General features: G+C 40.3%; 1 protein-coding gene across 1 annotated transcript in view; it reads left to right on the forward strand.

Moving 5' to 3' along the window:
- The window catches only part of ELF2 (E74-like factor 2 (ets domain transcription factor)), a 31,260-nt gene extending 15,223 nt beyond the window's left edge, over positions 1-16,037 (forward strand). The window contains exons 3-8 of the mRNA XM_010583622.1: positions 5,497-5,610; positions 6,615-6,788; positions 8,837-8,923; positions 12,960-13,152; positions 13,532-13,885; positions 14,319-16,037. Coding sequence (XP_010581924.1) covers positions 5,497-5,610; positions 6,615-6,788; positions 8,837-8,923; positions 12,960-13,152; positions 13,532-13,885; positions 14,319-14,946 — 1,550 coding nt within the window. The 3' untranslated portion in view covers positions 14,947-16,037. The remainder of the gene's footprint in view (positions 1-5,496; positions 5,611-6,614; positions 6,789-8,836; positions 8,924-12,959; positions 13,153-13,531; positions 13,886-14,318) is intronic.
- Positions 16,038-17,001: the final 964 nt, after the last annotated feature.

The following is a 17,001-nucleotide window of genomic DNA, read 5'->3' on the forward strand; positions in this document are numbered from 1 at the left end:
GGGAAAAAAAACCCCCAACCCCCCCCCCCCCCCCCCCCCCCCCCCAACAAAGCAGCAAAGAATCTCTGTTCTGCAGCAGAACAGAGAAAGTGGAGCATGTTGTAAGCGTTTAGACGCTCTGTTGCATACGACAGAGAAGACAGCTTCGCTTCGCCAGTAGAATACGTCTCTGATTTTTGCCAGGCTCACTACTGGAGGAGTTTTCAGTTTTTTACTTTCGATTGTCGATGAATAGAGAACGTTGAAGTAATTGATTATTGTGTCAGCAGCTTCTTAAGTCACTGTAACTAGATTGCTCGTGAGCCAACCGCTTGATAAATAACAAATGAACTTTGCATTGCTCTTTCTGATGTCCTTAGCCCAACCAGCTTAATTTTTTTTTTTTTATATTTGCATTGCAGCGAGGGATACAGATACCTGCACATGTCTAGTATTCCCATCATCATGCTATCAGGATACCATATCTGTTTACTTATTTATGTATGTAGATGGTATCACGTGGATTTAAGAGAGGAATCCTTTATCCTAAGGGGTTATATTAATTATGCCTTGCCTTTTCCTGTGGCTGCTGGCCTCAGCGTTGACAAAACTTCAGAGTGTTTGATAACTGTGGGAAGAAAGCTGGACCAAAATTGTTACTGCTTAAGGTTATCTTAATTGCTTCTTGTAAGAGCAACTCCTAAATGACTTTACAAAGATAATGTTTTGGCTTTGTAGCTAATATTTCTCTCAATGTTGGGCTGATAACATATGGCTCACAGGGAACCAAGTGCTTTGAGATGATTGCTCTACTCTTTGTTATTGATTGCTGGTACACAGCGGGTTATGCATCATCCTCAAATTGTATGCAGCTGAAAGTCTTCTGAAGGAACAGAGGCAGGCTTAGGGAAATGCTAAAAAACCCAAGGAATAGTTCTTCAGTTTCTGAACAAAAGTCTGCCGTAAAACAAGCAGTAAACTGAAAATACTTTCTTTTCCAGTCAAGTGTTGCATACAGAAAGATTTCTGGGTATTACCTACATGGGCAATTCAGCTGTTTTTAATTAAAAATGTGGCTTAAGCACCGTTACTACCTTCTACTGCTGTTTACTATGGTCTTTTAAGTGCTGAGATAAAACAAGCATGTGAACACCAATAAACTTTAATGAGGTCTGTTAGCGTATGAGTAGTCACTCTTGACTGAGTTCCATGCTTGGAATTGTGAATTCTTCATTAAAGTATTGTTCTGGTTGCCTGATAGTATTAAAGGATAACCTATTGTAAATCAGGTGCTGTTAAGTGTTGACCTTGTAAATGCAGACATTGATAGACCTTCAGATAAAGAGAGGGGAGTTGTATCACAGTTTCAAAAAGTACCATTTGAAAATTTCAATTTTTTTTCCTCTCATTACTGGCTTTAATTCATTTTGTTACTCTTGTTTTATGTTAAAACTGGGGGCATTGTTACAAAATGGATATGTTGCCAGTATTCTCTTCTGTAAAGCTAAAGTACAGCCCTGTCAGACTTAATTACCAAGTTTGGTATTTTGTAACAGCTGTTGAGAACCCTGAATAATCTACTGTACATGCTATTTGTTTATAAAGTGAAGCTAGAAGACATTAGGTCAACAGTGAAGACAGACATCAGCTAGCCTAGTTAACTGCTTACATTTTAAAAACTGAAATTATTTTCTTTTCTAAGAGGATTTTTTTTTCCTCCTGAAAATGGACCAGAAACTTTTTTAATGAAGTATTTTAAAATAAAGTGCCAAGGAATCAGACTTCGTCATAAAAGCAGTAAGATGAGATTTGGTTTAAAAGAATGAAGGATAAGTGGTGGTGTTAGGTCTGATGTGTTCTAGATCGGTAAATGGCAGTTCTCATGTTACTTATTTACTAGAGTCTGGAAAATTTACTTCCATCCGTGTAAACTCCTTTGCTTCATTTGGGCAAGTGATACTCTTCCTGCAGTGAGTATATAAGGAAACAGAGCTACGTCTTTAAGTTGTTTACTCAAGCATATGTGCACAGTATAATGGAAAATCTGTGAATCTGGCATTTTTAAAGAAACAGGTCATACATGTCATTCTTTTGTTAGAAATTTTTCTGCCTGCTGTGATACTGGGCTTGTGCATCACAACCTTGGATGTACTGAGAGAAGATTAAGGTTGCTGTGATGTGTATGTTTGTATGGCACAAGCTATAGGACCCTGAAAGGTACTGCATAGAAAATAACTGCTAGTGATTTTCTGTGGTGATGGCTTTTGACTGAAGTTGGGGTTTTTTGTGTTTTTTTTTTTTTTTTTTTTTTTTTTAAATTGTGGAATCCTACTCCTTTGGCTTGCTTTTTCCCCGTCTTTGTTGTGAGAAGTGCTACCAAGTGTTGTGATACAAGCATAGTTTAGTTGATGATACTTGATCCTAGTCATCTGCAAGAACAGCCGCCTGGTTTTTCCTTGTCCTGTCCCCTCTCTGAGAGAACCTGTTCCCCCACTTCATCTTTTGGGATATCTTTTCTAGCTGTATTTTTTCATCACGTCTCCTCACTGAGCACTCCGGCTTGCTATCTTCTATTAGACATTTTCTAGCGTGGCAGAAAGACATCTTATGTAAAATTTGTGTTGAGATACAATCTGCACTTTCCCAAATCTGTTGGCACAATAACGTTGCCTGAGCGCAGCTGAAAACTCCCAATGCTCACTGGGTAGACAAATGCTTCCAAGGCTAAAACCATGGACTGGCTAAAGGAGAATGTAGCTAGCCGAGAAGACCTCAGGCACTCATTTTAGTAAGTATTTCAATAGATGTCTTTTTGGCAATGTTACGTGAGTTTGTTAACTGTCATGATAGACAGATAGCATGTGTCTTGTTCCAGCCAAAGCCAGAAGTGTTACTATTTTTTGCTTGATGTTTTTTAGGTGGCAATTTTAGCGGACTGCTAAGTAACTCATGTTGGAAAAACATTTGCGAAGTGTGTATTTTCAAATGTCAGAGGCTTTTGAGGAGTAGATAGTGCTATTTTTATTGGAAATGGAAGGGTTACTTAGGGCAGAGGTTGGGGGCGGCTCCTTTGCTCCTTCGCTCCTTCCCTCTGCTGTCATGATATTGCAGCCGTAGTCCCTAATGCTGGGGGAGTTGTGTCTCTGTTCCCTCCACTCTGGCCCCTTAGCAGAGTGCCATAATACTGGAAAAGTACAAAGATGGTTTTCGGCTATCTTTTTTGCCTTGTATCCTGTTCTCTGCTAAGTACCTCTTACTTGTGGTGCAGCATCTAAACTGTTCCCTATAGGAAATACTTTGCATACAAAAGCAGAAGAATATTGTACGCTTTTAAGCATTTAGGAGTCGATGACTTCAGTAAGCTAATTCAGTACTCTCTTGAAATTTGGCAACTGTTGTTTGAGTTTCTTTATAAAAGTCCTTTTTATACTGAACCTGATATCCGCACAGAAGCGAGCTAACTAGTTGCCCCAAAAAATGGTAACCAGCAGAAACAGAAATGAAAAATCGTACAGGTCTTTGCTGCAGGGGAGGCAGAGGCGTTGATGGAAAAGCTTTGCTGACCTGCTTTAAATCTTTTTCGTGCTTTAGAATAATAATCTATTAAATGCTGATTTGGACTTTCTAATTTCGTTATTGGTGTAGAATTCATACATTTATAAGGACCAGCTGAATATTGTTCCTGTATTCTGACGACCAGTGGAAATTTTTATCTGGTAGATGAGGGGAAACTTAGTCATCAATTTGTGTGCAACTGAAGCTTCTCTTTAGAAAGAAAAAAAGTTTAGGTAGAGGGTTTCCTGCAGGGCTACTCAATTTCAGTGCAGGTGTTCAGCCTCTGACTCAGGACACCCTCAAACTGCTGCTTGGGAAAGAAACAGCAGCTTCCCTGGGCATGGGGAGCACCCAGGACCTGTAGCTGGGGAAAGGGCTCACCGTGCAAAACTCTTGCTGATTGCCACTGCTTATCCAAGGGACAGAGCGTGCAATAGAGACCCTTTCCTTTAGTGTGATTTTCCTGTGCTCTTAGGTAGGTTTTTATTGTTCCTAGCCTGGGGTGAAGCCACGGTGGAATGTCAGCTTTATCAGGCATCTACTATTCCAAAAGATAAAGCCCTCTAAATAGCATCCCAGGAGAGGGCTGTGGTGGGAATCACAGCAGCCAGCCAGCAGGGGTGGGCAGCCGGGCTGGTTCAGCGAGACATTTCAGTCGCCCAGAATTTTGCATTTGTGCGTCTTCCATATCTCGTTCGCGTTCAGCTTCTGGTCTACACGTTTAGTCTGCTGCTTGTGTTTAAATAAACTGCAGTATGCTGGAAGGTTTTTTCCCCACGTGTGCCCTCATGAATCTGTTTGTATCTAGTGTTTTCTTAAGTCGGAAGCAACGCTGGCAGCATTTCCCCTGCTTTCCACTAAATGAGCCTCAGGTTGTTTCTTAGACATTTTCAGTAACAGGATAGGTGCCTTGAAGTTCTCGTAGAGAATTACTACCGAATCCTCTTTAGTTCTCCGACGCTGGAGATAGGTGACCCTACTTAACGCTAAAGATAGATTTCCTGGGCTGCCGGCTGCCTCGCTGGAGCGGTTCAGCTTTGAGCAGATGGCCATACATGGAAAGAGCAACTGGAGAGAGCCGGCGTACCTTAGTGAGAGTGCGGACGATGTGCAACAGGTGTTTCCGCAGTCGTCGCTTTCAAAAACCTTTGCGAGGGTGAGGAATATAGCGTTAGCCGTGAATAGGATTGTAGTTTTGATTGATAAGTTGGGTTTGGTTTTTTTTTTTTGTGTTGCTGCGATCTGCGCTGTATCAAACTTAAATCTGCGCTCTTGAAGTTACTTTAAATTATTTTTTATTAATTACTTAGGTTTTGTAAACTTTCAGAACTTGGAAAAAAGAGATATTTTTGCCTTCTTCCTTTACTTACCGCCTAAAAAAACCACCCCTGCACGCTGTTCGTTATGCTTTGTGTTTTGTTTTTTAACAACCAAGCCTGCTAAACCCAACTCACAGATATTTTTAATTCCAGAAAATTAAACTGGATATATCTGTTTTGCAAACTAATCTTGTATTTTTATATATACATCTTTACCCAAATAGACTGAAAATCTGAAGAGAGGTGACATTTAGATTTTAATGGGATAATAGCTGGAGATGGTACTATTTCCCTGCCCTGCTGTGTTGGTTTGTAACCATCCTCATTACAGTCTGGTTTGTTCTGGTTAACTTGAAGGCAGAAGACAAATTCCAGAAGTCTGCTTCTGTAAGCTCTTGATCACCTCATAGAAATGAGGAGCTTGGTTGTGAACCAGAAATCTAATCTAAGAAGCGACAGTGTTGGTTCTGCTCGTCTTGTGTCTTCTCTAAACATTTCTATTGCCAGGAAGGTATAAAAGGTGTGAAGACACCAGGCAATTTTGGGATTTTCATGTTTAAGATTGAGTAATGCAGTTGTACAGCGATACACGTGGACTTTTATAAGAGATCTGTTCTCATTAATTTTTTTTATCCTTCTACAGTGGAAGCATCGGTTCATGGAAGTAATGTGCACTGTACGGATAAAACAATTGAAGCTGCAGAGGCCTTGCTTCATATGGAGTCTCCTACCTGCCTGAGAGATGCCAGGAGTCCTGGTATGTCAGCCACAGTTTCTGCTCTGTGAGCCGTTTCTCCTTCTGCTAATTAGAAAAACAAGCAAATTGGGAAATCTGCTTCTGTGGAGAACTGCATGCTGTTTAAAACATTTGCTTGCTTATTTCAAAACTACTGATTTGTTTGCGTTTTTACAGGATTTCCCCACCCTGTAATGAGTGTGCTTGTAGATTAAATCATTTATTTGAGAGAGGCTTTTGGGTAGAGATCCTTGAGTAGCTACACGTTTAGAATGAACTTTTCTGTCTGAACATCAGGAAATACTTTTTCACTGTGTGGGTGACGGAGCACTGGCACAGGTTGCCCAGAGAGGCTGTGGAGTCTCCATCCTTAGAGATATTTAAAAGCTGTCTGGACACGGTCCTGGGCAACTGGTTCTAGGTGGCCTTGCTTGAGCAGGGGGTTGGACCAGGTGCCCTCCCAAGGTCACTTCTAACCTCAACCATTCTGTGGTTCTGTGAATTTGACTTTTTAAATTGCTAAAATAAAGAGTTATTTTAAGGGAAAAGTATTTTTATCTGTCTTTGTATTTTAGAAAGACTATCTGAATACACTGTGTTGCAAAGTGCTGTCAGTTTAAAAAAACAAAACTTGTTGATTACTTTAATTTGATGTTCCTTCTGAAGTTATTTAATATATGTTGGAAGAAATAATGGTCGAACTGAAACCCCAAAGCTACAAAACAGGAAATGGAGATTGGAGTAAGGATCAAAGATTAAGCTGTAATTTGTTTCATTTAAAGTTGAGTTTAGTTCTAAAGAATATTAGTGTGATACTTGTCTTATGCCTAACAATACTGGCAAGCATGCATGTTTTTGGGAATTGGATTGATTTTCTAGGTGACAGGTTGTTGGAGCAGAATCTTGCTATATTATTGCATATGCTTTGCTTAAAATAATTTTATGTGAGATGCATTAAAATAACCAGGTAGAAACTTAATCAGATAGTGGTTTTTTTGTTTTTTTTTTTTTCCCTTCCCTCATAGTGGAAGTTTTTGTCCCTCCTTGTGTGTCAACCCCAGAATTTATCCATGCGGCCATGAGACCCGATGTGATCACAGAAACTGTGGTGGAGGTATCAACAGAGGAATCTGAACCAATGGATGCATCTCCTGTTCCAACTTCCCCTGATATCCATGAACCAATGAAAAAGAAAAAAGGTATGTATGGCTTTTTGTAGGAGCAATCACAGAATTTATTTCTGACATGCACTGCTGCAGATGGTGTAGTTGATACTGGTGGAGATGGACTAGATGATCTGATTTCTCTGCTCATGTAATCGGACTGATGGGAGTCTGAAATGCGAGTTCATAGAAGATGAGTCTGGAACAAGAAAAAAGAAAAAAAGTAGCAAGACAATGGGCTTCGCCAAGCCGTAAAGGAAAATGGTATCTTTGTTGGTGTGTTTATTAAGCACAGTTGATGAAGTGGAGGAAGGGTAGAGAAAGATTCCAAGGGGACTTGTGTGGGTAGCCATTGGCGTCTGAAATACGGATATATTTGGAGAGTGGGTAGACTCGGGGTTCTTCCGATGAAATGACAGGGTAAACACTAACTTAGAAAACCATAAATCAGTTTACAAAATCAGTACAAGATCTTCCTTGTGAGAGAAGTATCTTATTTGTCTGATTGGCGTGTCTTGGAAGAGAAACTATTCAGAACAGTGTTTGAGCTCCAAGCATTCAGCTACCAAATGAGAGGTTGGCACCTGGTGAGGTCTCTCTCTGGTCTAGTAGTTTTCTTACAGGCATCAGTACAATTCACAGAACTATAGGAATGTTGTTTTATTAGAGCTTCCAGACCTGCTAAGATGGAATATTGACTTGTAATTTAGAGGGGAAGAAAAAATGCAGTGTAGTGATAAAGTGATACAAATCTAAGGTCTATGAGTTTTAGATTTAGTAAAAACACACACACATCACAGATAACTGTAACTCTACTGTAAATTACATAAGCAAGAAAATTATGATTAAAGCTTTTCCGTAGCTGTAGTTGTACACTGGATTTAAACTTTTTCTTTATATTCCGCTGTCTGTTTGAATGGTCATTACTGGGCAGATTGCTGTGCCCAGGAAGTTCTGAAATTTTAGGAAGGTTATTTTGTAAATATTTTTTTCCTATTACAGAGTCCAGATCCCCGCTTTTAAGCGTGTAAGGTCATTCAGTCATAGTTACAGAGCCATAACTTTGGTCTTCATAATTAATGCCTTTTGAAATTCAGTGTTTAATGAAGAACATTGTTCATCAGCAAAAATTAATGCTCTTATGCCTGAGGTAGGACCGTTAATCGTTGCTGCTTGCCTTTAACTGGAGGCAGAAGCATGGACTGTTTACAGCCTGCTGCCGTGGGGTGTGATCCTTTTCCCTACTTGGGCCTGTTTACCTTGAGTAAAAAGGTCACTGAAGCATGAAAGGGTGAAGAAGCCACAGGTCTTGCTGGGCGAGGATTTCCCTGGCACAGGAACACAGGCAGCAATAAGCCTGCTGCCTGCTGAGGAGTCCTCTCCTAAGCCTCCTCGCAGGGGGCAAGCGGAGGGTAGGAGGAGGCACATGGTAGCCCTGCTAGCCCGCAGCGACCCGGGGCAGGGCAGCCCCACGCGTGGGCAGCAGGCAGATGGGGGCTGCGGCTTCCAGCACCACCCAGAGCTGTCCTGCATCGCTCAGGCTGCGGGTGCCGTTTGTCGCCGTCTTAATGCTCTGTCCTACGTGAATCCCGTGCGGCACCACTCGCGCTCTGAGCGGAAGCTTTTATCTATAGCTTTGAGCGGACGGGTGCAAGGTGGACATGAATGTTCGCGATTTCAGTAGTAAAACTTCTTAGGAAAACTCATGCTTTGATCAGTACCCATACTAGAATACCAAAAACAGAGCAGGAGAAGAAATAATACATTTCAGAGTAAAACAGACACTGGATTAAAAGAACGCAAATAAATTAAGTTTTACTTTATACATATGGTGCTTACCTCACCTGCTGTTAACTTGTCTGAAATTGAGTTAAATCTGCCTGTGAAATAAGGAACCAAATGATGAATTAAACTGGATGTGCAGTAGTAGTAATCTAAGAATTGAAGCTTATCCATACCTGTAGCAAGGACATGGCAGCGGGGAAAAAAAAAAGCATGAACTGCTTCTTTCAACAAAGACAAACTATAAAATACTTCTATTCTGCATATGATTAATAATTTTTTCCCCCATGTTTTACTTGCAGCTGGCCGTAAACCGAAGACCCAACAATCGGCTATATCTGATGGGTCTCCAGAACTAGGTATAAAGAAGAAACCTAGAGAAGGCAAAGGTATATTTTTCCATTTATCAAGTCTTTAAAATTTTGCAGTGTATATGTATCGTGTCTGTCACAGGAAATACACAGATCTTGAAAAATTTGGTGGATGAGTTTGTACTGACTTCATTACCGTTTTAATTTTGTTCTGTGTCTGCAGATATGTTTGTACAAGATCTAGCACAAGGATGTGTGGAACTGCTCTAGAAGTGCCCTGTAATACGCTCTGCGGTTAATAGGCTTTCTGATTTTTCATTTGTTTTGCTTTATGTTTATTGACTCCTGCTGTCTTTTGTGTCGTGTGTTAACTTGCTGCCAGAGACATAATTTGTTAAGCCACTGCTGAAAGGCTTGTTTTCAAATAGAAGCAGCTTGTGGGTGTTTGTAATGGTGATGGCTGAAAATACGTTTTCTTAGTTGATTCACAAACTTCAGTTGAATACGTTGCTTGACTAATAGATTCATTTTGCCTTAAGGGGGAAAAACAAATGTTGATATGTTTCTCTACTGGTTGAGTGAGGGATTTTGTGCAGGAGAGTCATACTTCCCTAATGTTTCTCCTGATAAATAGTGGGTCCTTTCTTGGACTCCAAGGCCCTGCTATTCACCCAGCAGGGAGACAGACCAGAGCACTTGCTTGCAGGTTAGCTTTGAGTTGGCATACAGTGTATCAGCTCTTCCCTGGTTAGAGGTGAAAAATGTGGATTGCTTCCCCACTTACTGCACTGAAAGTTGTTTGGAGATGTTGCTATGGCTAGGAGAAACAAAGTTTAGGGACTTTCAGTGGCAGCATACTAGCTGAAAGAGTGCAGTGGTCAGCTCCACTATTAGTTTGGGATTTGTTTGAAAGCAAGGTCTCTGCTGTTTACATAATTCCTTATCTGGGTGCAGCTCCTGAGTTGTCACATTTGTCAGTAGGGCAAGGAAGAATGGGACTGAGGTTGTGCAGATGTTAGCTCAGGAAAACCAGTGCAAACAGTAATTAAACTTCCCTGCGGTGGCCGCTGTTGCTGTCTTCGGATTTGGGTGTAGCAGTGGACCTCGATGAAGATACAGATTTTGCATCTGCTGTACTTAAAAGTACATCTTGTTTAATTTTCCTTTTTTCAAGTATTCTTAAAGCCTTCTTAGCTTTATTTCTAATTCTGATTTCACTATTACAGCTTTCCATTATCTGAATAGTCCTCGTAAAGTGTCCCAGTTCCTAGTTTGCTGCATAAATAACTTTGAGAAAGGAGGCCTGTATTTCTGTTTCTTCTAGTTTTTGTCTGTGCTGGTGATTTCACTTTATAGCTGCGTTTTTTTTATGAAGTGGGAGGTGGTACTGCTTTGGTTTTTGTGGGGTTTTTTTGTTTGTTTTTTTTTTTTTCCTGTGGACCCTCATAATGATCTACTTATGTCTCCTGTTCTCACAGGGTATCTTACTCCATATTTTACACTACAACTGGCATAAAATACTTTTTTTTTTCTTAATGTAGGCTAACTTGATTTCCTGCAAAATATTTTGTTACTGGATTTATTTTTTGTTATTTATTTTTAAAAATTACTTGCAAATATAGGCTATTTTACATGCAGCGTGATTTTGGAAAACCAGGAATTATTCCTAGAACTCAGTACTGTCAGCAGTTAAGTCATGGAGGAGGAGGACAGCTGGTTGTGCACAGCTGGAAAGGGGATCGCTTGTTGTCCATGTAGGTACTCCATCCTTTGTGCATTCCTGATGCTTTCTGGTGCAAAGTGAAGCAGCTGTAAATCTGATTTAATTGTGCGCTTCAGTTTTTATTATACAGGAGGAACTGGAGACTTACTAATATTTTTTCTTAAATTGAGGTAGTATTTTTTTCTCCTCACATAGTGGATTGGCGGTTTAGGCATGGTTTCTCTTTTCCTATTTCGTTTTTCGTTTGCATAAATGCTCTTTTTAAAGTGTAGGCAGTTGAAAGGAGCAAAACTGGCTTTGAGCCTCTCCACATAGATGCTGGTACCAGTGCGGCAGTTCATTGATACACATAATGCCTTGTATCATTCACGCACTTTCTGGCCATTAATTTTGAGATGTCAGCTAACATTCTTAAGTAGCTGGCAGCTGTAATAATTGGCGAGCCACAAAAATTTCTTTCATTGTGCAAAATCTACTCTGTATTGAAGTTAAGATAGGTAATAATAATGTCTAGCTCAGTGGCTGCTCAGTACTGGTTAGCGTGAGACCTTTCAGGAGTGGAGATGAGAGCTGTATGCTCTTAAATAAGGCTTCTGTCTTCCTAGCAAGGTGCAGTACACGTTTGTCTACCAGGCCCCACTTATGGGTGCTGAAGAGTGGCACGAACGTAAAGCTGTTCGGATGATACAACCATGTCTTTTTCTTCCTCAGGATTCTGTAAGCTTGGATTCATAGTATTGGTAAAGTCTGGTTCTAAGGAGAAAGGGTTTAAAAATGGTTCAAAATTGTATTAAACATTGCTAAAATAAGCTTTTTGTGTTAAATGCACTGCAGTTACAGCTGACACAGCAGCCCACCTGAAGTATCTCTGGGTCTTACTGGCAATAGTAGATGGCTTCTGAGTAGTATAGGTATTGCATAGTCCTCCTGTGGAAAAAAGTTGTTATTTTAAGTCAGTATACAGTATGCGGGAAAAGAAGAAAGCTGCTGAATCAGCAGCACTGTTCCTGCAGAAAAATTAGGCACTTTCAGAAATTATTTCTCTTGAAGTTCCTGTTTACCTGCCACTACTGAAGCCCACTTATTTTTTGCAGAGAATCTCCTGCAGACCTACAGCATTTGGTGGTGGACCCAGAAATTCTATTTCTGAGGAGCTAAGGGGAAAAAAAAGGGATTAATTCCCTAAAATCTAGGATGGTGTCAGGATTCCTGAGTTCTCTTGTTGACTCCTTCCTCATATAGGTCCTATTCAAATGTCTCTGACACCCAGTAGAATCTGGATTTTGGTAGCTCTTGAGTCAGTACTTGCTGTTTATTGGAGCACGTGGTAAAATACACTTATTCTCTGTCTATGAGGTGGCCTTCCAGAAGATGGAAACTATAATTTTTTTTACCCTTTGAGGTTTTTCAAAGATAGCTAACTTCTTGGAGTCTGCAACAGTGGTCTTCAACCTGCCTTAATGTATTTTAATTGTCTCCAGCATGGCATAACAACCGCTATGCTGGGCCACTAAATCTCAGGAATTAATGACCCTTTTTCACAAAAAAAACATTTTTTAATATATTTTTATTTGTCCCATGTCACCCCCTGGAAGCATGATCAAATGAAAAATTGGGATTAACATTCTGAGATTGTTACTCTTGTAGCTCTTAGTTCTCCCTTCTCAGATAACTTGAGTCTTCTCCAGCTGTACAAATTGGAATGTGATCTATTTTTTTTTCTTCTGCTTCTCTTCCCCTTTTCCTAGGTGCAAATGGTATAGTCAGAGTGCAGACAATCCTCATGTTACGTTTTATGTCATCCTAATAGTCACTGTCATAAACCCTGTTTTGGGGTTTCTCCGGTGGAAATGGTACCTCTTGAATACCTGAGAAGTACATTAAAATTCTTCTGTCGAGGTCCTGGACAGGAGGTTATATTACAAACTTAACCACAGTTGAGATGGTTTGATATTGAAGGTTGTATGACTTTTAAAAATTAGTTATTTATATGCTCTTGTCCTTCAGTGTCATGAAATGCACTGGCATTTCCATTCCCCGTTTGGGAAAATACGAGAAGAAAATTCTGAGCTCTCATCCTGCCTCTGCTGAACAGATGCAGGTTGTAGTGACTTGGAACACCCTCCCACGCTTCAAGAACTGAGAATAGGCACTGGATTGAACAGGCTCCTGTGCTATACAGCAGATCACTTGGATTAGCTCCTTTCAGAATGTAAATATTTATGGAAGCTTTACTAAATAGAATGAATGAATATGTGCAGGTTACATGAGATACCATCCACTGTGTAACGTTTGCTTGTAATGCAGGTCATTCAGAGTTACCTATATGTGGAGAACTTTCTATTATCTTTAAAAGTGGGTTTCTAATATTTAAATACTTTCTGATTATAGGAAATACAACGTACTTGTGGGAGTTTCTTCTGGACCTTCTCCAGGACAAAAATACTTGTCCTCGATATATTAAATGGACTCAGCGAGAGAAGGGAATCTTTAAACTTGTGGACTCGAAAGCTGTCTCCAGACTATGGGGAAAACACAAAAACAAACCTGACATGAACTACGAGACTATGGGAAGAGCTCTGAGGTAAAAACTCTTATATCCTTAAGTTATCTACTATAATTTTAAATCTGATTCTTAATTTTGCCTATAGAAATATAACAGTTCTGAAATTCTAAAAGCTTTTCCCTTTTGCTGACTTAGCTGTTTAAAAAGCATCAGTCTTGCTGTTCCTATTGCTTTTTATGTTACTGGTTAATTTGCATTTAATTCCTTAATTATGTATTTAAAAGGTCAGATTTTTTTCTCATCTAGATCCTTCAGATACTTTGCCAGCTTCTTTCCATACCATCTCACATTGTAGGTTTTACTGTGGTTACTTCAGATTTTCTTGTTAGCATAGAATGAGGTTTTCTTTAAAACCTGTCACTATGTTGGTTACTACTTAATTGTACTTTTCTTGCAGATACTACTATCAAAGAGGAATCCTTGCAAAAGTTGAGGGACAGAGGCTTGTATATCAGTTTAAGGAGATGCCAAAAAATATAGTTGTCATAGATGATGACAAAAGTGAGCCCTGCAATGAAGATTTGTCCATGCCTACAGATGAAAAGTCATTGGAAAGAGTGTCTTTATCTGCAGAAAACCTTTTAAAAGCAGCAACCTCTGCACGCGGAGGAAAAAATTCCTCTCAGTTAACCTGTACCAGAACAGAAAAAGCAGTCACCAGAGTTGTGAATATTGCCTCACCAGCGCATGATACATCATCATCTCGTCCCTCAACTACCACTACTACTGTCCCAGCAACGACAGCTCCCAGGTTTGTATTAATGTGGCTTGGGCTTGCCATTTGCTAATTACAAACCATTTTTTGGTTAGGAAGCTGTCTTTTAGTTTTTTGGTTTATGTTTTAAGTGTTGGAAATCGTTTCTGATTTGCAAGCAGCAATGTAACATGATAGAATACTATATAAGTCTAGTTTATGAGATAGGAGCCAACTGTCAATATGCTTGCCCTCGTGCATATTTTAAAATTTTGTAGAGAGCAGGAGGGGAGAAAAGAGATACAAATGTTGCTGAATTTCCAAAGTTCCTATTGCTAGATGTGCAAAAGGTTGTGGTTTTTTTGTTTGGTTGTTTTTTTTAAAGAACCAATTCAAAAGCTGTACATCCTAGATGTCTCTGTCCCTGTTGTCATCTCTAATGGTGCCCTGTGTTTTGGCTTAAACATACGCATCTTTCTTTATTTTGCAGGACTGTACGTGTGGCAATGCAAGTGCCTGTTGTAATGACCTCTCTGGGACAGAAAATCTCAACAGTGGCAGTGCAGTCAGTAAATGCAGGGTCACCGTTGATAACCAACACAAGTCCAACAACAGCAACAACTCCAAAGGTAGTAATCCAGACAATCCCTACTGTGATGCCAACCTCTGCTGAAAACGGAGACAAAATCACAATGCAGCCTGCCAAAATCATTACGATCCCTGCCACGCAACTTACGCAGTGTCAGTTACAAACAAAAACAGGCCTGTCTGGGTCAGGAAGTATTAACATCGTGGGAACCCCGCTGGCTGTTAGAGCACTAACCCCCGTGTCTATAGCTCATGGGACACCAGTAATGAGACTATCGGTGCCTGCTCAGCAGGCGTCTGGCCAGACTCCTCCCAGGGTGATTAGTGCAGTTATAAAAAGTCCAGAAGTTAAATCTGACACAGCGGCTTTAAAACAGGAACGTGAAGTGAAAACACTGCAGCTGGTAAAAGAAGAGAAGCCGGCAGATGGAAGCAAGACTGTGACCCATGTTGTAGTAGTTAGCACGCCCTCAGCTATTGCCCTTCCTGTAACAATGAAAACAGAAGGAATCATAACATGCGAGAAATGAAGAATGGGTTGCTTCCAGCATGGACTTCTGACTGTTACGGTTTTGAATATACTGACATAATTGGGGGAGGGAAGTGGATGCGATCACCAAGTTGAAAAGGAGAGTTTTGGAATGTTAATAAACATGCATATGTTGAAGACTTACTGGAAAAAAAAAATTATTTTCCCGTGTTTCAGTGGGAATTGAACCACATTGATATGCTGACAAAAACTGCCTCTTCCAGTTGGGAGACAGCTGAACCTACGGAGAAGGAAAGATAGAGGGACTGAAAAGGGACCAAACAGTTCACTACGTTACCCGTTACCAAGTTACACTAAGACCTGGAACACTAAAAGAGAGCTGTGTGAGAGGTTTGCCTTGGTTTTTAGTTTTTTTTGGGGGAGAGGAAAGTCTCATGGTTACAGATGGCAAATTTGATGCATTTTATATGCATACCAGCAATTACTACTGTGTGCCCACAGTACTCAACCGGTGCTATGTGAAAAACTCTGCTACTAGGTATTGTAGAATGTGAATAAAGGAGAAGATTAAAGAGCTTCTAAAAGAAGACAGAGACCTAGAGGGATTTTTGTATCATACAGCTTAAGCAGATTCAAAATGAAAGCCTTAGACTGATTTTCAGTTATCTTTCTTGAAATAAGCTAATGGCTTGTTTGTGTAAAGCTTTTTTATTAAAACAAATTTTTTAAAAATCTTGTACCTAGCACAGTATTGTTATAGAATTACATGTAACATATTTTGTATGGTAGTTAAAAGTCTGTCTAAATTTCTTAATTGTGGACAAAATAGCAGCAGGCTTTCTGCCTTCTGCTGTAACATGCCTGTGTCTCTCACTTAGCCTTGACATCCGCGCATACATTTCAGTTTCAGCTCTACTCTGTCACTTGAAAGGTCACGCCCAGCATGAGCTTTTGTCAGGTAGTTCTAAACCTGTAAATTTTTTTTAGTTGAAGTTAAGAGGGAAGTACCAGTGTTCAGAATGAACTATAATAGTTTGTATATTCAACATTTGAAGTATATTCTATTTTGTTGTACTCTTGTTTCAAAGTGTATTCAAGTAGGTTTTACTGAAATATAGAAATGAAATTTAATGGTGTTTGGTCTGCTTTTTATTTTTTACCTTTTCCTTTCAACTTACTAACCTTCTTTTCTGCTTATTGGAAATCTTACAGGCATTCAGCCTAAGATAGCTGATACAGTCTGCAAGTTTGGAACTCCTCAATACTCTGGTACTCTGAACAGCTGACCAACTCTCCCACACAGTATACTGAAATAATTTCATTGAAGTGTCTGAGAAGCTTGCGGTAGTTGGTGAGGTAACTTCTGACAGGGGTCTAGTTCTCTTAACGTTTTTTCAGGGCAGTGAGCATATGCAGTGTTCTTGTATTGTGGCTGATCACCTGAGTGCTTGTGGAGTAACTTGAGTAGCTTAAGAAGTTACCGCCTTCCAGCTGACAGGTGGTAACTTTGTGTGTGCTCCCAGTTGTTTTAATGCAAAGAAGACAGGGATTGCTTAAATGAGAATCAGAAACTTCCAGAGTTCTGTGAACAGCTGTTGTGGTTTAACCCCAGCTGGCAACTAAGCATCACACAGCTGCTCACTCACTTCCCTCACAGTGGGATGGGGGAGAGAATCAGAATGGTAAAAGTGAGAAAACTTGGAGGTTGACATAAAGACAGTGTAATAGGTAAAGCAAAAGCCATGCATGCAAGCAAAGCAAAACAAGGAATTAATTCACCACTTCCCATCGGCAGGCAGGTGTTCAGCCATCTCCAGGAGAGCAGGGCTCCATCACGCCTAACAGTTACTTGGGAAAACAAATGTCATCACTCCGAATGTGTGTGTCCCTTTCTTCTTCCCCGCAGGTTTATATGCTGAGCATGACATCATATGGTCTGGAACATGCCTTTGCCCAGTTGGGGTCAGCTGTCCCGGCTGTGTCCCCTCCCAACTTCTTGTGTCCCCTCCCAGCCACTGCCGGGTGGGGTGGGGTGAGGAGCAGAAAAGCCCTTGGCTCTCTGTGAGCACTGCTCAGCAGTAATGGAAACATCCCT

This window comes from Haliaeetus leucocephalus, unplaced genomic scaffold (genome assembly GCF_000737465.1).
Source record: "Haliaeetus leucocephalus isolate CR32 unplaced genomic scaffold, Haliaeetus_leucocephalus-4.0 Scaffold924, whole genome shotgun sequence".
NCBI lineage: Eukaryota > Metazoa > Chordata > Aves > Accipitriformes > Accipitridae > Haliaeetus > Haliaeetus leucocephalus.